The sequence below is a fragment of the Elephantulus edwardii genome, unplaced genomic scaffold, assembly GCF_000299155.1.
Source record: "Elephantulus edwardii isolate Elephantulus edwardi_28Jun2011 unplaced genomic scaffold, EleEdw1.0 scaffold00126, whole genome shotgun sequence".
Lineage (NCBI taxonomy): Eukaryota > Metazoa > Chordata > Mammalia > Macroscelidea > Macroscelididae > Elephantulus > Elephantulus edwardii.
Window position 1 is genome coordinate 5,349,310 of NW_006399876.1, and position 15,569 is coordinate 5,364,878.

Here is a 15,569-nt window from a genome sequence, read left to right on the forward strand (position 1 = left end):
ATACTTGCATTAGTACCATGCTAGTCAAGCTCACTCTTAGCCCCAAGGTGTCAGCTAAGTCCAACAAAAAGGATGGATAGTGAGTATGAAGGTTTCTAAGTCTTACCTCAAGATGAAAGACATTGTGGAGAGCTGGTTTATGAAGGACCCACCAACAAAAAGCGCATGGCAAGTAACTGAAATTATTTCCAACTCTCTTGCAGGTACTGTTCCTTTTGAATCTCTCAGACCTAAAGAATAAAATTACATGCGCCAAATAAATTGTCACATAAAAATTTTTGTGTTAATGTCCACATTAAAATAGACATTGAACTGGATAGATTTATTTGCTTTATAAATGCTATCTTTTTTTTTGAATATGCATTTATTTTAGATAAAAATAACAAACACCACCAACAAAACTGCGCACACAACTGCACACGGAGGTCGTGGTGACACAGATGGGCAGTCCTTGTTCCCTGTGTGATCCAGACCTGAGTGGGTTCCACCACTCCTCTGTCCCAGGAGGTACTGGTCACCCCACAGACCGGGAGGGGATGGTTCTCGGCTCCGAGCCTTTGGCCAGAGGGTAACCCCTCTGCTGGTTGTGGCCTCCAGAGCTTCACACCAAGGCGGGGGTGGGGGAGCTGAGTGTCCAACTGATCCTGGTCCTGGTCAGCAGCCCCATGACCCCTCGCCACACCTGACACATCCGAATCACCTCCCGCAAGGCCTTCACCCCCTCCATGCTGCGGTCCTTCACAGCGACCACCAACAGGACCGCTCTGTTCCCAGCTTCCTGAGACACAAATGTCACCAGGTTCTCAGCAAAGATGTGGATGAGAGGCTCGTCCTGCCCGAAGAGGACTTTGGTGGTGAGCATGGGCTTGCTTATGTCATTGGCCACCTCGCTGGGCTCCAGGGAGACTAGGGTCATTTTCCCGAACTGGGTCACCACCACCAAGATGTGGCTGCTGAAGGCTGTGCACACCACCTGGGTGGGGACGCCACACAGCACTGCTCGCCGGTGCTTGGAGACCACCACCGGCTTGCTTTCCATGGCTGGCTGTCAGCTGCCGTAGGTCTAACTGATGCCACGTCTGCGCTGCGCCCGGGAGTCTATAAATGTGATCTTAAGTTATTAAAAGTTTTTACTATAGAGCCAAATTTAAGAAGAGACATGAGTTGATACTCAGGTAAAATGAAAAGGTAACAACTAAATGGAGTGTAGAAAGGAAAACTTCCAGAAGACAGAAAGAAAAGGATTTGTAAACCCCTTAAGAGAATGTCCAAATTACCTTCCTTTTAAAAAAATATCATCAATCAGAAGGGATTTCTATTGAACGTTTGCGTTTCTTGGGTGCAAATCTTCATACTAACACCACTAATACGAGAATCACTAATGTTGTTGTATTGTGTACCATCGAGATGGAACCGATCACAGCTGACCTGCCAGCCGTTTTCAGAGGCAGCCAATTTCTCGGGAGGAGACTGCCTGTCCTTCTCCTGCAAAATTACTAATAGCAATATGAATAGAACAGAACTTGTTTCAAACATAGATTCTGTTTCACAAATTTAATACAACAAAGCCATAGTGAAAAAGAAAAAGAAAGATACATAAAGGGAAACTATTTTAGAATCTGCAACTGGCTCACCTGTTCAGCTTTTACATAACAGAAATAAGATACCTTGGTTTGTGTGAATTTTTTTCTTCTAATGATGCAAATTATTGGCTCTAAAGAGAACAAGGAGATTGTCAATATCAGAGCGGACCATTGAAAAATATGTGTCAGACTTTCTGGATGCTAAACAAATAAGGTTCTATAGCTAGAATTCTTAGGGTGCAAAAATAATGGTGAAAATTATAAGCAGTTGTAGCTGTTGCATTCTTTTATTATTATTATTATTATTATTATTAATTTTAATGAAAATTTACAGAGACTTTGGATTTCCATTCATTCATTGCTGCACTTTTCTCTCTGCCCACCCCGACCTCCAGTTCATTCTTCTCTTTGAAAAGTAAAAGAAAAATACCTTAAAGTACCATAACCACTATCCAAGCAGATATACGCACACCCATATTTATTGTGGCTTTGTTTACAATAGCAAGTAGCAAACAACCTAAGTGCCCATGAACAAATGAATGGATAGAGAAGCTGTGGTATATTCACACAATGGAATACTACGCTGCATTGAAAACAAGGAACTCATGAAATATTATTCAAAATGGGTGACCCTGGAGGACATTATGCTGAGTGAAGTATCCCAGTCACAAAAGGACAAATATTGCATTTTTTTTACACCATATATCTCCTATATTTATTGAAAATGCCTAGATTTATTGAAAACGTGGGTGCATAAAAACCACCTGAGTTCTATAGAAAGTGAGCAGATTGTGACGTAATTTTAAACTTGATGTGGTAGCCTCCCAGTGACCTTGACGTGAGGTGATGCTAATGAACCTGGGTTCAGTCTGTGCTGCTGTCTTGTGTGACTCCTTAGAGACCCAGCTCAGCTCTTCTCCAATGTCTTCTCTTGGAGTTGGGCCTGATTTTATTGCCAGTTTTCATTCAAATCCCTGAGGAATGGGACAGCTCTGCTTTTGTTTACTGGCCAGGAGCATCTTGAGCCTGAAAGTCTTATGAGAAGACACAGTGAAGACAAAACAGGACCACACGAAAAATGATGGCAGAGGTAAAGGAAGAGGAGGGAAGACGGCTGGAAGCATGCTTTACAAGTGCAGCATTCCTTGTAAGTCAACTTTGTATATATTTTTTTATTTGCATACTATCCCCTCCTAAATAAGTTAATTCCCGATTTTCTATGGATAGATTTAGAGACTGGTATAATCTGAATATGACTCATAGACATGAAAACAGTTAATGAACAGATATTGCTTGTTGTCAGACTTAAAGACAACATTTAGCTAAACTATTGGAAACAAAGTAAAGAAGATGGTCGGTGTTGGAAAGGTGCTGAACACGGACTGTCGGTTCCCGGAAGACTGAAGTGCATGAATTCCCACAAAATGAAAATTCAGGGAGTTTATTTGAACTTGTTGCTCAACTTGATCCTTTTAAAAATGCAGATCGTATCTTAAAATACGCTAACACAGGCAAGAGCAGCCCATCGCGTATGTCTGACACACTAGTGTCATAAGTGGCAAAGTTCACTCAGCTCGTCTAATAAGTGATAGAAATAGCATTTTTATATCCAATTATAGGTGTTATAAATATTTTGCAACCAGGTAACTCCCTTTTGGGCTTCGTTTCCTATACACAAGTGTGTGCGTCATACATGCGTGCGTGTTACTTGGGATGGAGAAGCCACATTTCTGTTTCCCACTGATTCCATCTCTGATCTTTCCCACGCAGTCAGGTTTTAAGATATATCTATTTCCAACAGATTCATCCTGGAGAGGTTTAAACCGGGCTACTCCTTGGAGGCAAGGATTCTGGGGTTCCGTCTGACATACTTTGGACATGTTGTAAGGAGGGACAGGTCTTTGGAGAGGGACATCATGCTTGGGAGGGTGGAGGGACAGCACAGGAAAGGAAGGCCCTCTGTGAGGTGGATTGATTCAGTGACTGGGGTAATCAGGATGGGTGTGTCAGAGACAGTGCGGTTGGCACAGGATAGAGCAGGGTTTAGGGCTGTTGTACATAGGGTCGCCATGAGTTGCAAATGACTCGACGGCACATAACAACAACATTTCCAACAGATGGAAAAACCTGTCAAGCAATCTATTATACTTACCAGCTTAAAAAGTCATACAATAAAAACTTCTCCAACAGGGTAAAAAGGGAAGCTGCAGACTGGGAAAAAATATTTGTTAATGACATGTCCTATAAGGGACTTATGTCTAGAATTTATAAAATACTCGAGCACCACAGCAAGATAAAGGTAAAAAACTCTATTGCAGAATGGGCATAGGCTATGAATAGACACTTCACCCAAGAAGACATCCAGATGGTGAACAAACACATGAAGAAATGTTCAAAATTCCTAGCTCTAAGAGAGATGCAAATCAAAACAACTATGAGATATCATCTCACCCCAGTAAGAATAGCAAAATTTAACAGAAGAGCAAACAACAAATGTTGGCAAGGTTGTGGAGAAACTGGAACCCTTATTCACTGTTGGTGGGAGTGTAAAATAGTGTAACCGTTATGTAAGGCAGTATGACACTTTCTCAAAAAGCTGGAAATAGAAACATCATTTGAACCAGAAATTTCATTACTGGGAATATACCTAAAAAAAGCACAGCTGCCAGCCAAGTAGATAAATGCACATTATGTTTATTACTGCTTTGTTCATAATAGCAAAGAATTGGAAACAACCCAAGTGCCCATAACAAATGAATGGATAGAGAAGCTGTGGCATAGTCACACAATGGAATACTATGCAGCACTGGAAAACAAGGAACTCATGAAATATTATACAAAATGAGTGACCCTGAAGGACATTATGCTGAGTGAAATATCTCAGTCACAGAAGGACAAATACTACATAGTGCCACTGTTGTAAAGCGGGACTGACATTGGGCTTGGGAAGAAACTAAGAAAAGAGGGGATAAATAATGTATACTGCTTTGAGACAGGGGAGGGAGAGAACTGTTTAAAAGGAATATGTGATTAGGTATTATTTTCATGACAAGAGTCCAGACTGAGAGCTGCATAGTGGCATAGACTGGGGGGTGAATTGTATAACAATGAAAGTTTTGTGTTTCTTTTCACTTTTCAAAGAGAAAAGCTAATGGGGGGGGAGGGGTGGGCAGAAAGGAAAATGTTCAACAATGAATGAGTTGAAATCCAAAGTCCCTATAAACTTTTATTAAAATTTCAATTTAAAAAAGTCATACAAGTGAGAAAATTGCAAATCAAGTACTTTACAATTTATGTGAAGTTTGCAAAATTGCATTTTCCAAATGCAGGTCTAAGAGGTCAACTGTATGACAAAGTAGCCAATATGTCAGAATATTACAAAGTTATGCAACAGAACATTTTAGGATTCAATAAATAATCCATTTTCATACTTAATTTTTCAGGACAGAGCACCGCAGATTGGTGTCTGGAGGCAGTTGAGTTTCCCATTCCTTCTGCTGCTTGATTGTACCAGCAAGCCGAAGGCACAGGGTTCAAATCCAGCCACTGCTCCACTGGAGAAAGATGGATAATCTCCTCCTGTGCAATTTACAGCCTCTGAAAACCCACTGGAAGTCAGCTATGAGTTCTGACTTGATGACATGACAGTGAAATGTCATGCATAAAGTTTAGGCATTAGTGAGTTGAATTGGACTGGCATTGGCAAACTGAAGAAGAAGGCCATTGAATTCATCTTCCAAAAGAACACTTTAAGATCTTTGAAAACATTGTCAATGATAGCATAGCATTCACGTATCTACAAGGAAAATCAGTCAAGATCAATATTATTCAAATTAAGTACCAACTGTTAATGCCAGACATGAAGAAACTGAGGGTTTTATCATCTGCTGCTGTCTTAAATGGATACAACAAATAATCAAGATACACTGATAATTACTGATGATTGGAATGCAAAAGTTGAAAGCAAAGGAGGATTGCTAGCTGAAAAATCTGGCTTTGGTAATTGAGATGGTGCTAGATTTTCCATGACAGGGCCTTTTATTTTTGGTTTTCCCCCCTTCTAGGATTAAGCATTTATTAATTGTCAGTACATATTTTCAACAACATAAACAATGAATATACACCTGAAGTAACCACACTGAATCATAGAAATCAAATTTAAAACACGTCATCAATTGCTCACATGCAAACTCAAGTTGATGAAGAAAATGAAAAGTAGTCCGTGAAAGCCGAAATGAGGTCTAGAGGAAGTGCAAGCAGGGTGCTTCTTAGAGGCAACGGTGGTGAAACCTCATCTCACACACTTTAGTACTAGAAGGGTGTCAGTCCTTGGAAGAAAAAAAAAGATGGAAAGGTAGAGGGTCATTGAGAGAGAGGAAGACCTTTGAGATGGATGGACACGGTGAGTGTAACAATGGCCTTGAGCTTGCTGGACATGGTAAGGGTGATTCAGGACAGGACGAGATCTGATCTGTCATGCCTGAGGTCACTATGTGTCATCGTTGACTTGGTGGCATCCAATAACAACCATTTCAGGAGGTCATGTATTATCAAGAATCTGTGGTACTGAAGGAAGAAGGTCAAGTTCAAGCTGTTTCAAAGGCACTGGCTAAATACAAGTTTCCAGGAATCAACAGAATACAGAGGTATTTTCAACAAACAAATGGAGTTCAGTAGGTGCTCGTCTCTCTATCACAAGAAATATGAAAGACAGCTACCAAGCCAACTGACCTGGAAATATCCGTATTTGTGCCCATCCCAAAGAAAGGTGATTCAACAGAATGCAGAAATTACGGGACAATATCAGTGGTATCAAAAGCAAGTAAAAGTTTTCCAAAGGTTATCAAATCAGAAGTGAAGCAGTACATTGACAGGGAACCACCAGCAACTTGGGCTGGATTTAGAAGAGGACGTATAACAAGGGATATCGTCACTCATTCCAGATGACTTTTGGCTGAAAGCAGAGAACACCAGAAGTTTACACATGCTTTACAAAGACTTTTGACTGTGTGGATAGTAACAAATTGTAGACAAAACGGAGAAGAATGGGATTTCCAGAACACTTTGTTATGCCCATGTGAACTTATTCACAGAACAAGAGGCAGCCATCCCAACAGAACAAGAGGATGCTGCAAGATTGAAAATTGGGGAAGGTCTACACCAACGTTGTGTATCTTCTCAACATGCTGATTCAATCTATATGTTCCGTAAATAAACAAGAAGCTGACTGTGTGGAGATCAGAACATGAAGGTTGGAGGAAGTCTCATTAACTACCTGCGTTATGCAGATGGCATACTCTTGCTTTCAGAAAGCAAGGAGGACTTGACGCACTTGACCATGAAACAAAACATGGCAGTCTTCAGTTCGGATTACATCTCAACTTAAAACAAAAATCCTCACCCCTGGACCAATATGCAAAGTCATAATAAATGGAGGAAAGATTGAAATAGTCGAAGATTTCATTTCAGTTGGATTCACAATCAATATTCACAGAAACAATAGTCTAGAAATCAAATCATGTATCGCACAGGGCAAATCTACGGTAAAGGCTCTGTCTATAGTGTTCAAAGCAAAGATATCGCTAGACATATATACACGCACATCTGGGTGGTTCACCCACCCTGTTCAAATTTGGACAGAGGAGGGACGTCCCAGATTATTAGTGTTTGGAATGGTCACATCCCTTTATTGGCCCCTTTTAGCAACATCTACTGTGATTGAGTCAATTTAGACTCATACTGACCTTACAGAACAGAGTAGGAAGATCCCATAGGATTTCCAGGGGAAGCCTTTGGGGTCTCTCCTTAAAGAATTGCTGGGGGTGAGGGATTTGAACCCCTGCAGTGAGCACTGTGTTTTTTTTCACCACTGTATCACTAGTGCTCCTCTGCTTAGCTAAGCCTCTTCCCTTATTCTTTCCACTCTGAAAGCACAGGGTACCACGTGGCGCACCTTCACTCGCCTGTAACTGACTTACACACACCCCTGTGTCAGGCCAAGGTCACAGATCTGCCAAAAGGATCATGTGAGATAGACCTGATTGCTCCTGGGGTTGAGATGATTTCAGCCCAGGGAAAACAAGCTTGGTCTCCGTGTGGCTGCCTTGTGTGGGGTGAATATGTCCCTTCCTCCGCGTTTCTTAGGTGTTGAGAAGTAACACATGGTTCTCTCTGCAGTTGTCCAGCTGTGAGGCGGGACAAAAAAAAGGTTATTGGCAGGGTGGTGGGGTGATTGTGGGAGGGTGTGGGGGGTGAGAGGGTGGTGTGGGGGTGGTGGTGGGAGTTAGGTGGTGGTGGTGGTGATGTATGTGTGGTGTGATGACAGAGTGGGTTTATGAGAAGGTGATGCTGGGCTCTTTCCCTGGGGACTCAGGAGCCTTTTAACTCTCTTGCAGACTCATACCTCCTCCAGACTCACACCTCACCTACTTCTTCCCTCTGCCTCTTCCCTCACTGGCTGATGGGACCAAGCTCAGAATCTACCCATGCAAGTTTGCATGCGAATTCCCATGCAAGCCTCAAGGGAATTAGAAGAGGCTGTTTGAAAAGAAGTGATTGAAGGTAAGGCTGGCTGGGGAGGAGGAGAGCAGGAGGGGCAGGGCGGGGGCAGGGCACCAGCCTCTTCGGACCGGACCGGTGGCTCCTGCTCTGAGGGGGGACAGGGAACACAGGGCTCCGGCCAGCTGCACACACAGCTCTCCCGCCTGCAAAGGTCCTTGTGCATGACGTCTCGTTTCCTCTCACGGTTGACTCACCCAGTGCCCATCCATTCGTCTGCCTATGGGTCCCTGGGGGGTTTCCTCTTCTGACCGCTGTGAACCGTGCTGCTGGGAGTGGTCTCGGGTTGGTCTCCACGTGGACTTACTTTCATCTCTTCTGCCCTGTCAGGTTCGTCTCTGTGTTCATCACTTAGAGGACAGTTCTTGGGTCTTAATTTTTGACTCTCAAAAAGAACATCTTCACCTTTTCCTCACCTGGTGCCTGCTCCTTCTACCTCGTCTTCCTCTTCCTGTCTTTCATTCCTTTTCACAAAGTGGTTATAAAGTCTGAAAAGGGAGCAGCAATCTTGAAGTAAATGAGATCCCTGGCAGCATCGACCCTTCCTGTGGTTGCCGGGATGTTGTTTATTGATCCAATCGGGAGGCTTTTTGCCTTTTAGTTGTAATCGTATTGAAGGCTGCTGCCATCTTTAAGCTTTTGTGTGTGTGTGTGTGTGTGTGTGGGTGATAGTATTGAGTTTATTAATCCCTGCAATTAGCTGGGACATCTTTCTTTGGAAGAGGCAGAAATATGAACCTTTCCTGGCCCACCAGGTAACAGTCTTCCAAATTTCTGGGCAAAGATGAACAAGAGCTTCCAGCTCTGCCATCTGCATGTCCAAACATTCCAGCTGGTACTCCACCAATTCCCAAAACCTTATATGTGTCTCCAAGGTAGGTTGCGGTCTTCTTCCTTTGATACCATCACCTGTTGATTATACGGTACTTCCAGAAATCGCTGACAGTCAACCAATTCTTTTTTGGTACAGTTACTCTGTATTCCATTTTTTTAAAATTTTATTTTAAGTTTCTGTTGAATTTAGTCCGCATAATCAGAAACATCGTCTTCATGCTGTCATATACAGACACACACAGAGTTACAGCACACTATCCAACGTTTGCCCGCGGGGCTCATTTATACATCTTCATATGCCACAGCCCTTCGTTTAAGTAGTGGATATTCTCGATGCCAATGCCTTTGTTGACCTGCTCGATGTCTTCTGCAGACATCTTCATGACGCCCACACACAGGGCATGCTGCTTCCCTTCCGCCATGATGGCAACGACCGTATCCACGGCAGCAGGGTAAAGCTTAGCTCCCCGAGACGTAAGGCCTGGACACACGATATTTGCTCCACTCAGAACAAACTTGATGGCTCCTTTATCAACCTGCTGGTGGGGCAGGATAAAAGGGTATTTGTGAAGCAATCTTAGCGTTGGATAGAAAGGCCCTTCCCTTTGCCTGAAAAACAGTAACTCCCCATTCACTGTAAGGATTTCTATATGTTCATGGCATCGAACTATTTTGACGGGGTCTTTCTTGGGCATGATTTGATTAAGCCACGGTTCAATACCTGCAAATTGCTCTATCAGCTGGTTCTTAATGCCCTTAATAACGGAGGTCTTCAGCTGGATGCAGTTGGACATGTTTTCTTTCTCGTCGAATTTCTTGAACATGATCTGTTGCGAGGTGGAGGCGGTGGCGACAGGGAAGGGCCCGGTTGAGCAGTAAATCGGGGTCAAGAGCTCGCAGCAGACCCATCTTTAAGCTTTTAAGTACCTCACTTCTACACTTTCAGCAAGCAAAGGTATGCCTTCTGTATATCATATGCTGTTAAGGAGACTTCCTCTTCCTTACATTGTACAGATTGAACAGGTGTGGCGCAAGAATACAACCCTGATAGATACCTTTCCTTACCTTATATCACAGTATCTCCTGATGTTTGAGTGATTGCTTCTTGGTCTATGTACACGTTCTGTGTGAGCACAATTAAGCATTCTGGAATTCTCATCCGCATAAATGTTATCCATAATGTCTTCTAAAACACACATTATGATTGTCTTTGCATAGCCAACAAAGCACAAGTAACATCTTCCTGGTATTTTCTGCTCTGAACCAAAATCTCTCTGATATCAGCAATGCTATCCCTTTTTCTGATCCCCTGCTGACTCTATCTTGAATTTCTGGAAGTTTCCTGTCTATGAACTATTTTAGCCATTTTGAAATTATCTTCAGCAAGAATTTGCTTGCGTGATGGTAATGACATTCTACACCTTTCTTTATTACCTTTCTCCGCAGTGAACACAAATACAGCTCTTTTCAGTTGACAGACCTTGAAACTTTATTGGCATAGATGGGTGAGCACGTCCAAGGCTGCATCCCTCCATCTCACCTTGACAGCTCTCACCATAAAGACGATAATCCTGAATCCCAGTGAGGCAGTTGGGCTCCAGTCCACAAGGTCGCTATGAGTCGGAGCAGACGTGGGAGCAGCAGGTGAGGGCGTTAGGTACTAATTAGCATCACCTTCCACCCACACACCGTTCTCCTCCCGACCACCTGCCCAGCGTTTCTAGCCACTTACCCAACATTCCTTGCTGCCCTGACTCAGGTGTCAGGGATCTCCAGCCTCCCAGGTCTCCGACCACAGATTACCATGAGCAAGTCTGCACCTTTTCATCTTCAGCAGTAAGCTAAGGGCTTGAACCTGTAAAAAGGGGGAAATAACCTGAAAAAAGGCCAGAGGAAGACTGAAGAGTGCATCCCCTTGAATCGTGGTGTTGCTGAAGACTGGATGTACTATGGACTGCCAGAAAAACCAACACGTCTGTGTTGGAAGAAGTGCATGCAGCGTGCTCCCTAGAGACGAGGACGATGACTTTGTCTCATATATTTAGAGCATGTGAAGGAGGAGGGGACAGTCCTTGGAGAAAAGCGTCATGCTCGAACAGCCAGAGGGCCAGCAAAAAAGAAGACCCACAGAGGATGGATCGACACAGTTGCAACCATGGGCCCCAACGTAGTACTCACTGTGAGGACGGGTGGGATCAGGCAGTGCTTCACGGGATCACGGTGTGTGAGAGTCTACCCCGCTGTACATTCACCATCATCTTAAACGTATTTGTCCAGATTTTTCTGGCTCTGGGGCCTCGTGGCAGCCGAGTCCACCTACCAGTACTCACAGCGGGGCTAAGGGTCTGGCCACCTTGCGACAGAAATCGTTTGCTCTTGACTACTCAACTCATGATTGATGGTTCATGTCCACCCAGAGCACTGTGGAGAGGCTGCATGGTAGAGGCTGGGTCATCTGAAGGGACAGAGCTCTGCTTCTCGTTCATGATGCCTCTGTGAACAGAATGCTTCCATCTCTCAATGGTCAACAGCATAGCGGTTAGTTACACAGAAGGAAAATGAGAGGGAGGGAGATGGAGGAATGCAGAGAGTGTCAGGAAGAAAGAGAGGAGAGAGAGATGAGAGAGAGGAAAATGAGAAGAGAGAAAAGACAATGAGAAAGAATGAGAGAGAAAGATAGTAAGGAGACACAGAGAGGAGAGAGAACTGAGAGATGACTGGAGACAGAGAGTAGGAAAGAGTGCACAGAGAAAGAGAGAACAAAAGAAGTAGGAGAGAAAGAGTGCACAGATAGAAGAAGTAGAAAAAGGAGAAGAAGGAGAAGAAAGAGAAGAAGAAAGGAGAGACGAGAGACAGAGAGCAAATGTCTAAGTTTTGAAGTCCAAAGTCCTGGTCTTTGAGAACCCAGTCTCGATTTGCTGTCTTAATGACCTAGACTGGTGGTCTAATGATAAGAAGCTGCACTGCGATCTCAAAGGCACGTGGTTTGAACTCATCAGCTGCTCCAAGGGGAAGGATGGGCAGGCTCCTGGCAGGCCACTTACTGCCTCTGAATACCTGCTGGAGGGTCAGTGACGGGATGGTCTGACTGGGAAGGAAGCAGCAACGAGCAGTTGCCATCGAGTTGATTGATTCCTGCTGGCTGGTCGTGTGTCAGAGTGGACCCGGGTTCCACAGAGGCTTCAGTGACTGCGTTTTGGGGAGTAGATGACTAAGCCTTTCTTCCATGATGCATCTGGTTGAATTGGAACCACCAACCTTTCTACTGGAAGTCAAGCGTGTTCATCATTTGCACCTCTCAGGGTCAAGAACATGGAGAAGTGCAGCCAGGACACGGGGTCTGGGGACTAGGGGACCAGAGGTGGGACCGTACCTTCTGTGATGTTCCCTTGAGATGGTGGGTCAATGACCCAGGTGGTCCTACGCGGCTATGAGTCAGAATGGACTTGATAGGCATGGCTTTAGAGTGTTGTGTTTTTGTTGTTTTGTTTTAAATAAAATTTTCATTTTATACTGGTTTACTTACAAAGTTAAATTGTTTCTACATGGGATTGTTGCAGACTGAGGGTAAAGTATTTTTATAATTATTATTTAATGAGACAGACAACCAGGAATGAGATAAAAGAGAGTCAAGACAGGGGCCAGCAGTTCTCGACTGAAGACCAGACCTGAGCTTTCCTGCATCTTTACTGGAAATTATCAGGAAGCAAATCACAAAGAGAATTCAATGCAAATGAAGCCAAGCTCTTTCTATTGAAAACCTTCCCCTTGACTCAGGAGGGAGGGGTCAGCAAATGCAAGAATCTGGTAAACCGTTAAGGATTGTCTAGTGCTTCAGGGTTAACTCCATCCTGAAACAGCATTCGACTTATTACAAATATTTAGTATTGGCTTCCCATATGGAATCTTTTCCATTTCCTTTACCCACCTACACCTCCACCCATCAAATTGTGTGACCCTATTATTAAGCCTCCCCCCTCTGCCCATCCTCACCTCTCTGCTCTCCTTACCTTGGATCCTCATACATGTTCTACAATATTAGTCTTATTCAGTATTTGTCCTTATGGGACTGAGTTAGTTCACTTAGCATAATACTCTCTGCCTGCTGCATTGTGTGAATGTACCATAATTTCTTAATCCATTCCCTTGTGGTTGGACGTAGGATATTTGGAAGACATTCAGATGACCAACAGGCATGTGAAAAAATGCTCAAAATCACTGGCAATAAGAGACGCAAATCAAAACCACAATGAGATATACCATCTTAACTAACTCAGTAGCAAAGGTAAAATTTAGCAGGCAGCAAGAAATAAATGTTGGAGAGGATGTGATAGGAACTCTCACACACTGTTGGTGGGATTGTAAAATGGTACAAACACTCTGGAAGGCAGTTTGGCATTTCCTCAAACAGCTGAACATAGAAATCCCAGATAACCCAGCTGTTCTATGGCTCGGAATATACCCTGAGAAATGAGAACTGAGGCACAAAGACGTGTACACAAATGTTCATAGCAGCGTTATTCACCATCACAAGAACATGGAAACAGCCATAGGTTTAGTTCTGACATGCTGGTGGGCAGAAGCTCTAGTGATGCAATAGTTGGGCACTTGATTGCTAATCAAAAGGTTGTTGGTTTAAACCCACCCAGCAACACTGCAAGAGGAAAACCTGGTAAGGACTCTGAGCCTCTGCCCCTGAGTTGACTCTGACGCTGGCAGCCCTCTTTCTCCTCTGCTGCAGGGAGTCAGGAGGACTTGGAATGAAGTCAACGGCACCCAACCATCCGTGATGGAACCCCCTGTGAGAACAGGGTTCTCTTTGTTATATTGATGAGGCTGTACCTGTGTAAGGTGTGCCAGAAACCAATCCCGTGTCAGATACCAAAGAGCAGAAGCAAAGATGGGGAACGATGGATACCAGGCGAGATGTGCAAGGGACCTGCAAGCCAGAGCTTCAAAGACACCAGAACCTTCCACCAGGGTCCCCACAGGACACCTCCTGACTTGTAGCATTTGCTACAGCCGCACTGGGAGACCACAAGTGAGTCCTGGTGCCATAGTCTGTTAAGTGCTGGATTGTTAGTTGAAAGGTTGGCAGTTCAAACCCACCATCTGCTCCTCCCGAGACTATGAGGGAGTTTGATTCTGTTAGACGTTCAGCTGCACAAACTCATTGGAGGCCACGATGAGTGGGAAGTGACTCGGAGGCAGTGGATTTAGTCTTTTCGAGGAGACAATTTTGGGTGAGCTTAACTGGCAGCTCTTTCTCTCTCTTGTCACCATGAACTTGAAATGGACTCATAACTGACCCTCCATTGAGTTTCCGAGGTGGTAAATTGCACGGGAGGAAGTCGCCCACCTCTCTCCCACAGAGCCCCTGCTGGATTTGAACCATCAGAGAGGCATGGTCTTCAAGTCAGTAGCACAACTCCCCGTGGACGATGCCAGAGCTCCCTAGAAGCAGCTCTTCAGGTATCACAAAAATACAGAGTGATTCCCAGAGGTGAGCGGTTCAAATCCACCAGACGCTCTGCTGGAGAAGGAGGGACAATCTCCTCCTATACCAGTCAGATCCTATTTGATGGTACACACACAAAAATAACAAAAGAAGTTAAAAAAAATACAGAGTGATTGAGACTTCAAGCTCATGGTGGGTGATCAATGTCCCAAATCAGCACATTGGGTGGAGACTCGCCGTGGTGGAAGTGTGGCCTCACTGGCCAGAGGGGCTCCGGCTTTCTGACTGGGCACATTGTTGTTCAGTTTGCCATCACGGCAGCCTTGCGTTTGACGAAACCTCCCCAAAAGCCTATGAAAGGGAGAGTAGAGCAGGCTTTGCAAACTTGGAAAAATCCTGATCTCCCCCTGGCAGTGTCGGTGGGCACATTTGCTGGGCTTTAATTAAGGGGAGCGGGTGTTTGTGGGGGCGTTCAGCAGGAGGCCTTTGATTGGGAGAGGGTCTGTGGCCTCTAATTTGGACCCAAGTGATCAGGCACAGTAATGCGATAAACGTGAGACCAGATGCAGCAACGGCCCCCAGGAGTGATGATCAAAGTCATGGGAGGAGCGCTGGGCCTTCGGCTGTTCAGAACCGCCCGTGACCCTGGGGACTGGCTTTGGAAATGTGGAGCAAAAGTCACTGACATGTTTCCCTGTGAATTCTAAACTCCCACTGCCTTCAGGGTTCACTAAAAACAAAACCAACACGAAACACACAGAGACCGCAGAATTTGCCAACTCCACAGTTCTCAAGTGTCCTGTTCTGTCATATCTGTTATATTGATCACGTAAGGCAACCGTCACTGCTAATCACGGCACATTTCCCATCCCCACATTGCTTCCCAAGCAAGGGTCCCTCCCTCTGCCGCCTCCTCCTCCGTGGCTGTGTTGTGGGCGGTGGGCGATCATCTGTGTGTACGGAGTAGAACCCCTCTCTGGGGAGCTTCAAGACGGGGCCCTGTCGGAAGCAGTGCCTTTCCTCTGAGGTCCTTCTGGGTGATCCAGGCCCATCGGCCTTCCAGCTGGTGGTGGTAGCTAACAGACTTTGGTCTCCTTGTTGTTGTTAGGGGTCATCGAGTCGCCTCTAACTCCCAG

The 15,569-nt window shown here is 44.7% G+C and overlaps 2 protein-coding genes across 2 annotated transcripts; both read right to left on the reverse strand.

Moving 5' to 3' along the window:
• Window positions 1-601: 601 nt before the first annotated feature.
• Window positions 602-1,039, reverse strand: LOC102873005 (proteasome assembly chaperone 3-like). The gene has a single exon (XM_006893384.1). It carries the CDS (start codon window positions 1,037-1,039, stop codon window positions 602-604), a length of 438 nt encoding a protein of 145 aa, XP_006893446.1.
• Window positions 1,040-9,253: 8,214 nt separating this feature from the next.
• Window positions 9,254-9,799, reverse strand: LOC102872861 (malignant T-cell-amplified sequence 1-like). The gene has a single exon (XM_006893230.1). It carries the CDS (start codon window positions 9,797-9,799, stop codon window positions 9,254-9,256), a length of 546 nt encoding a protein of 181 aa, XP_006893292.1.
• Between the last annotated feature and the right edge of the window lie 5,770 nt (window positions 9,800-15,569).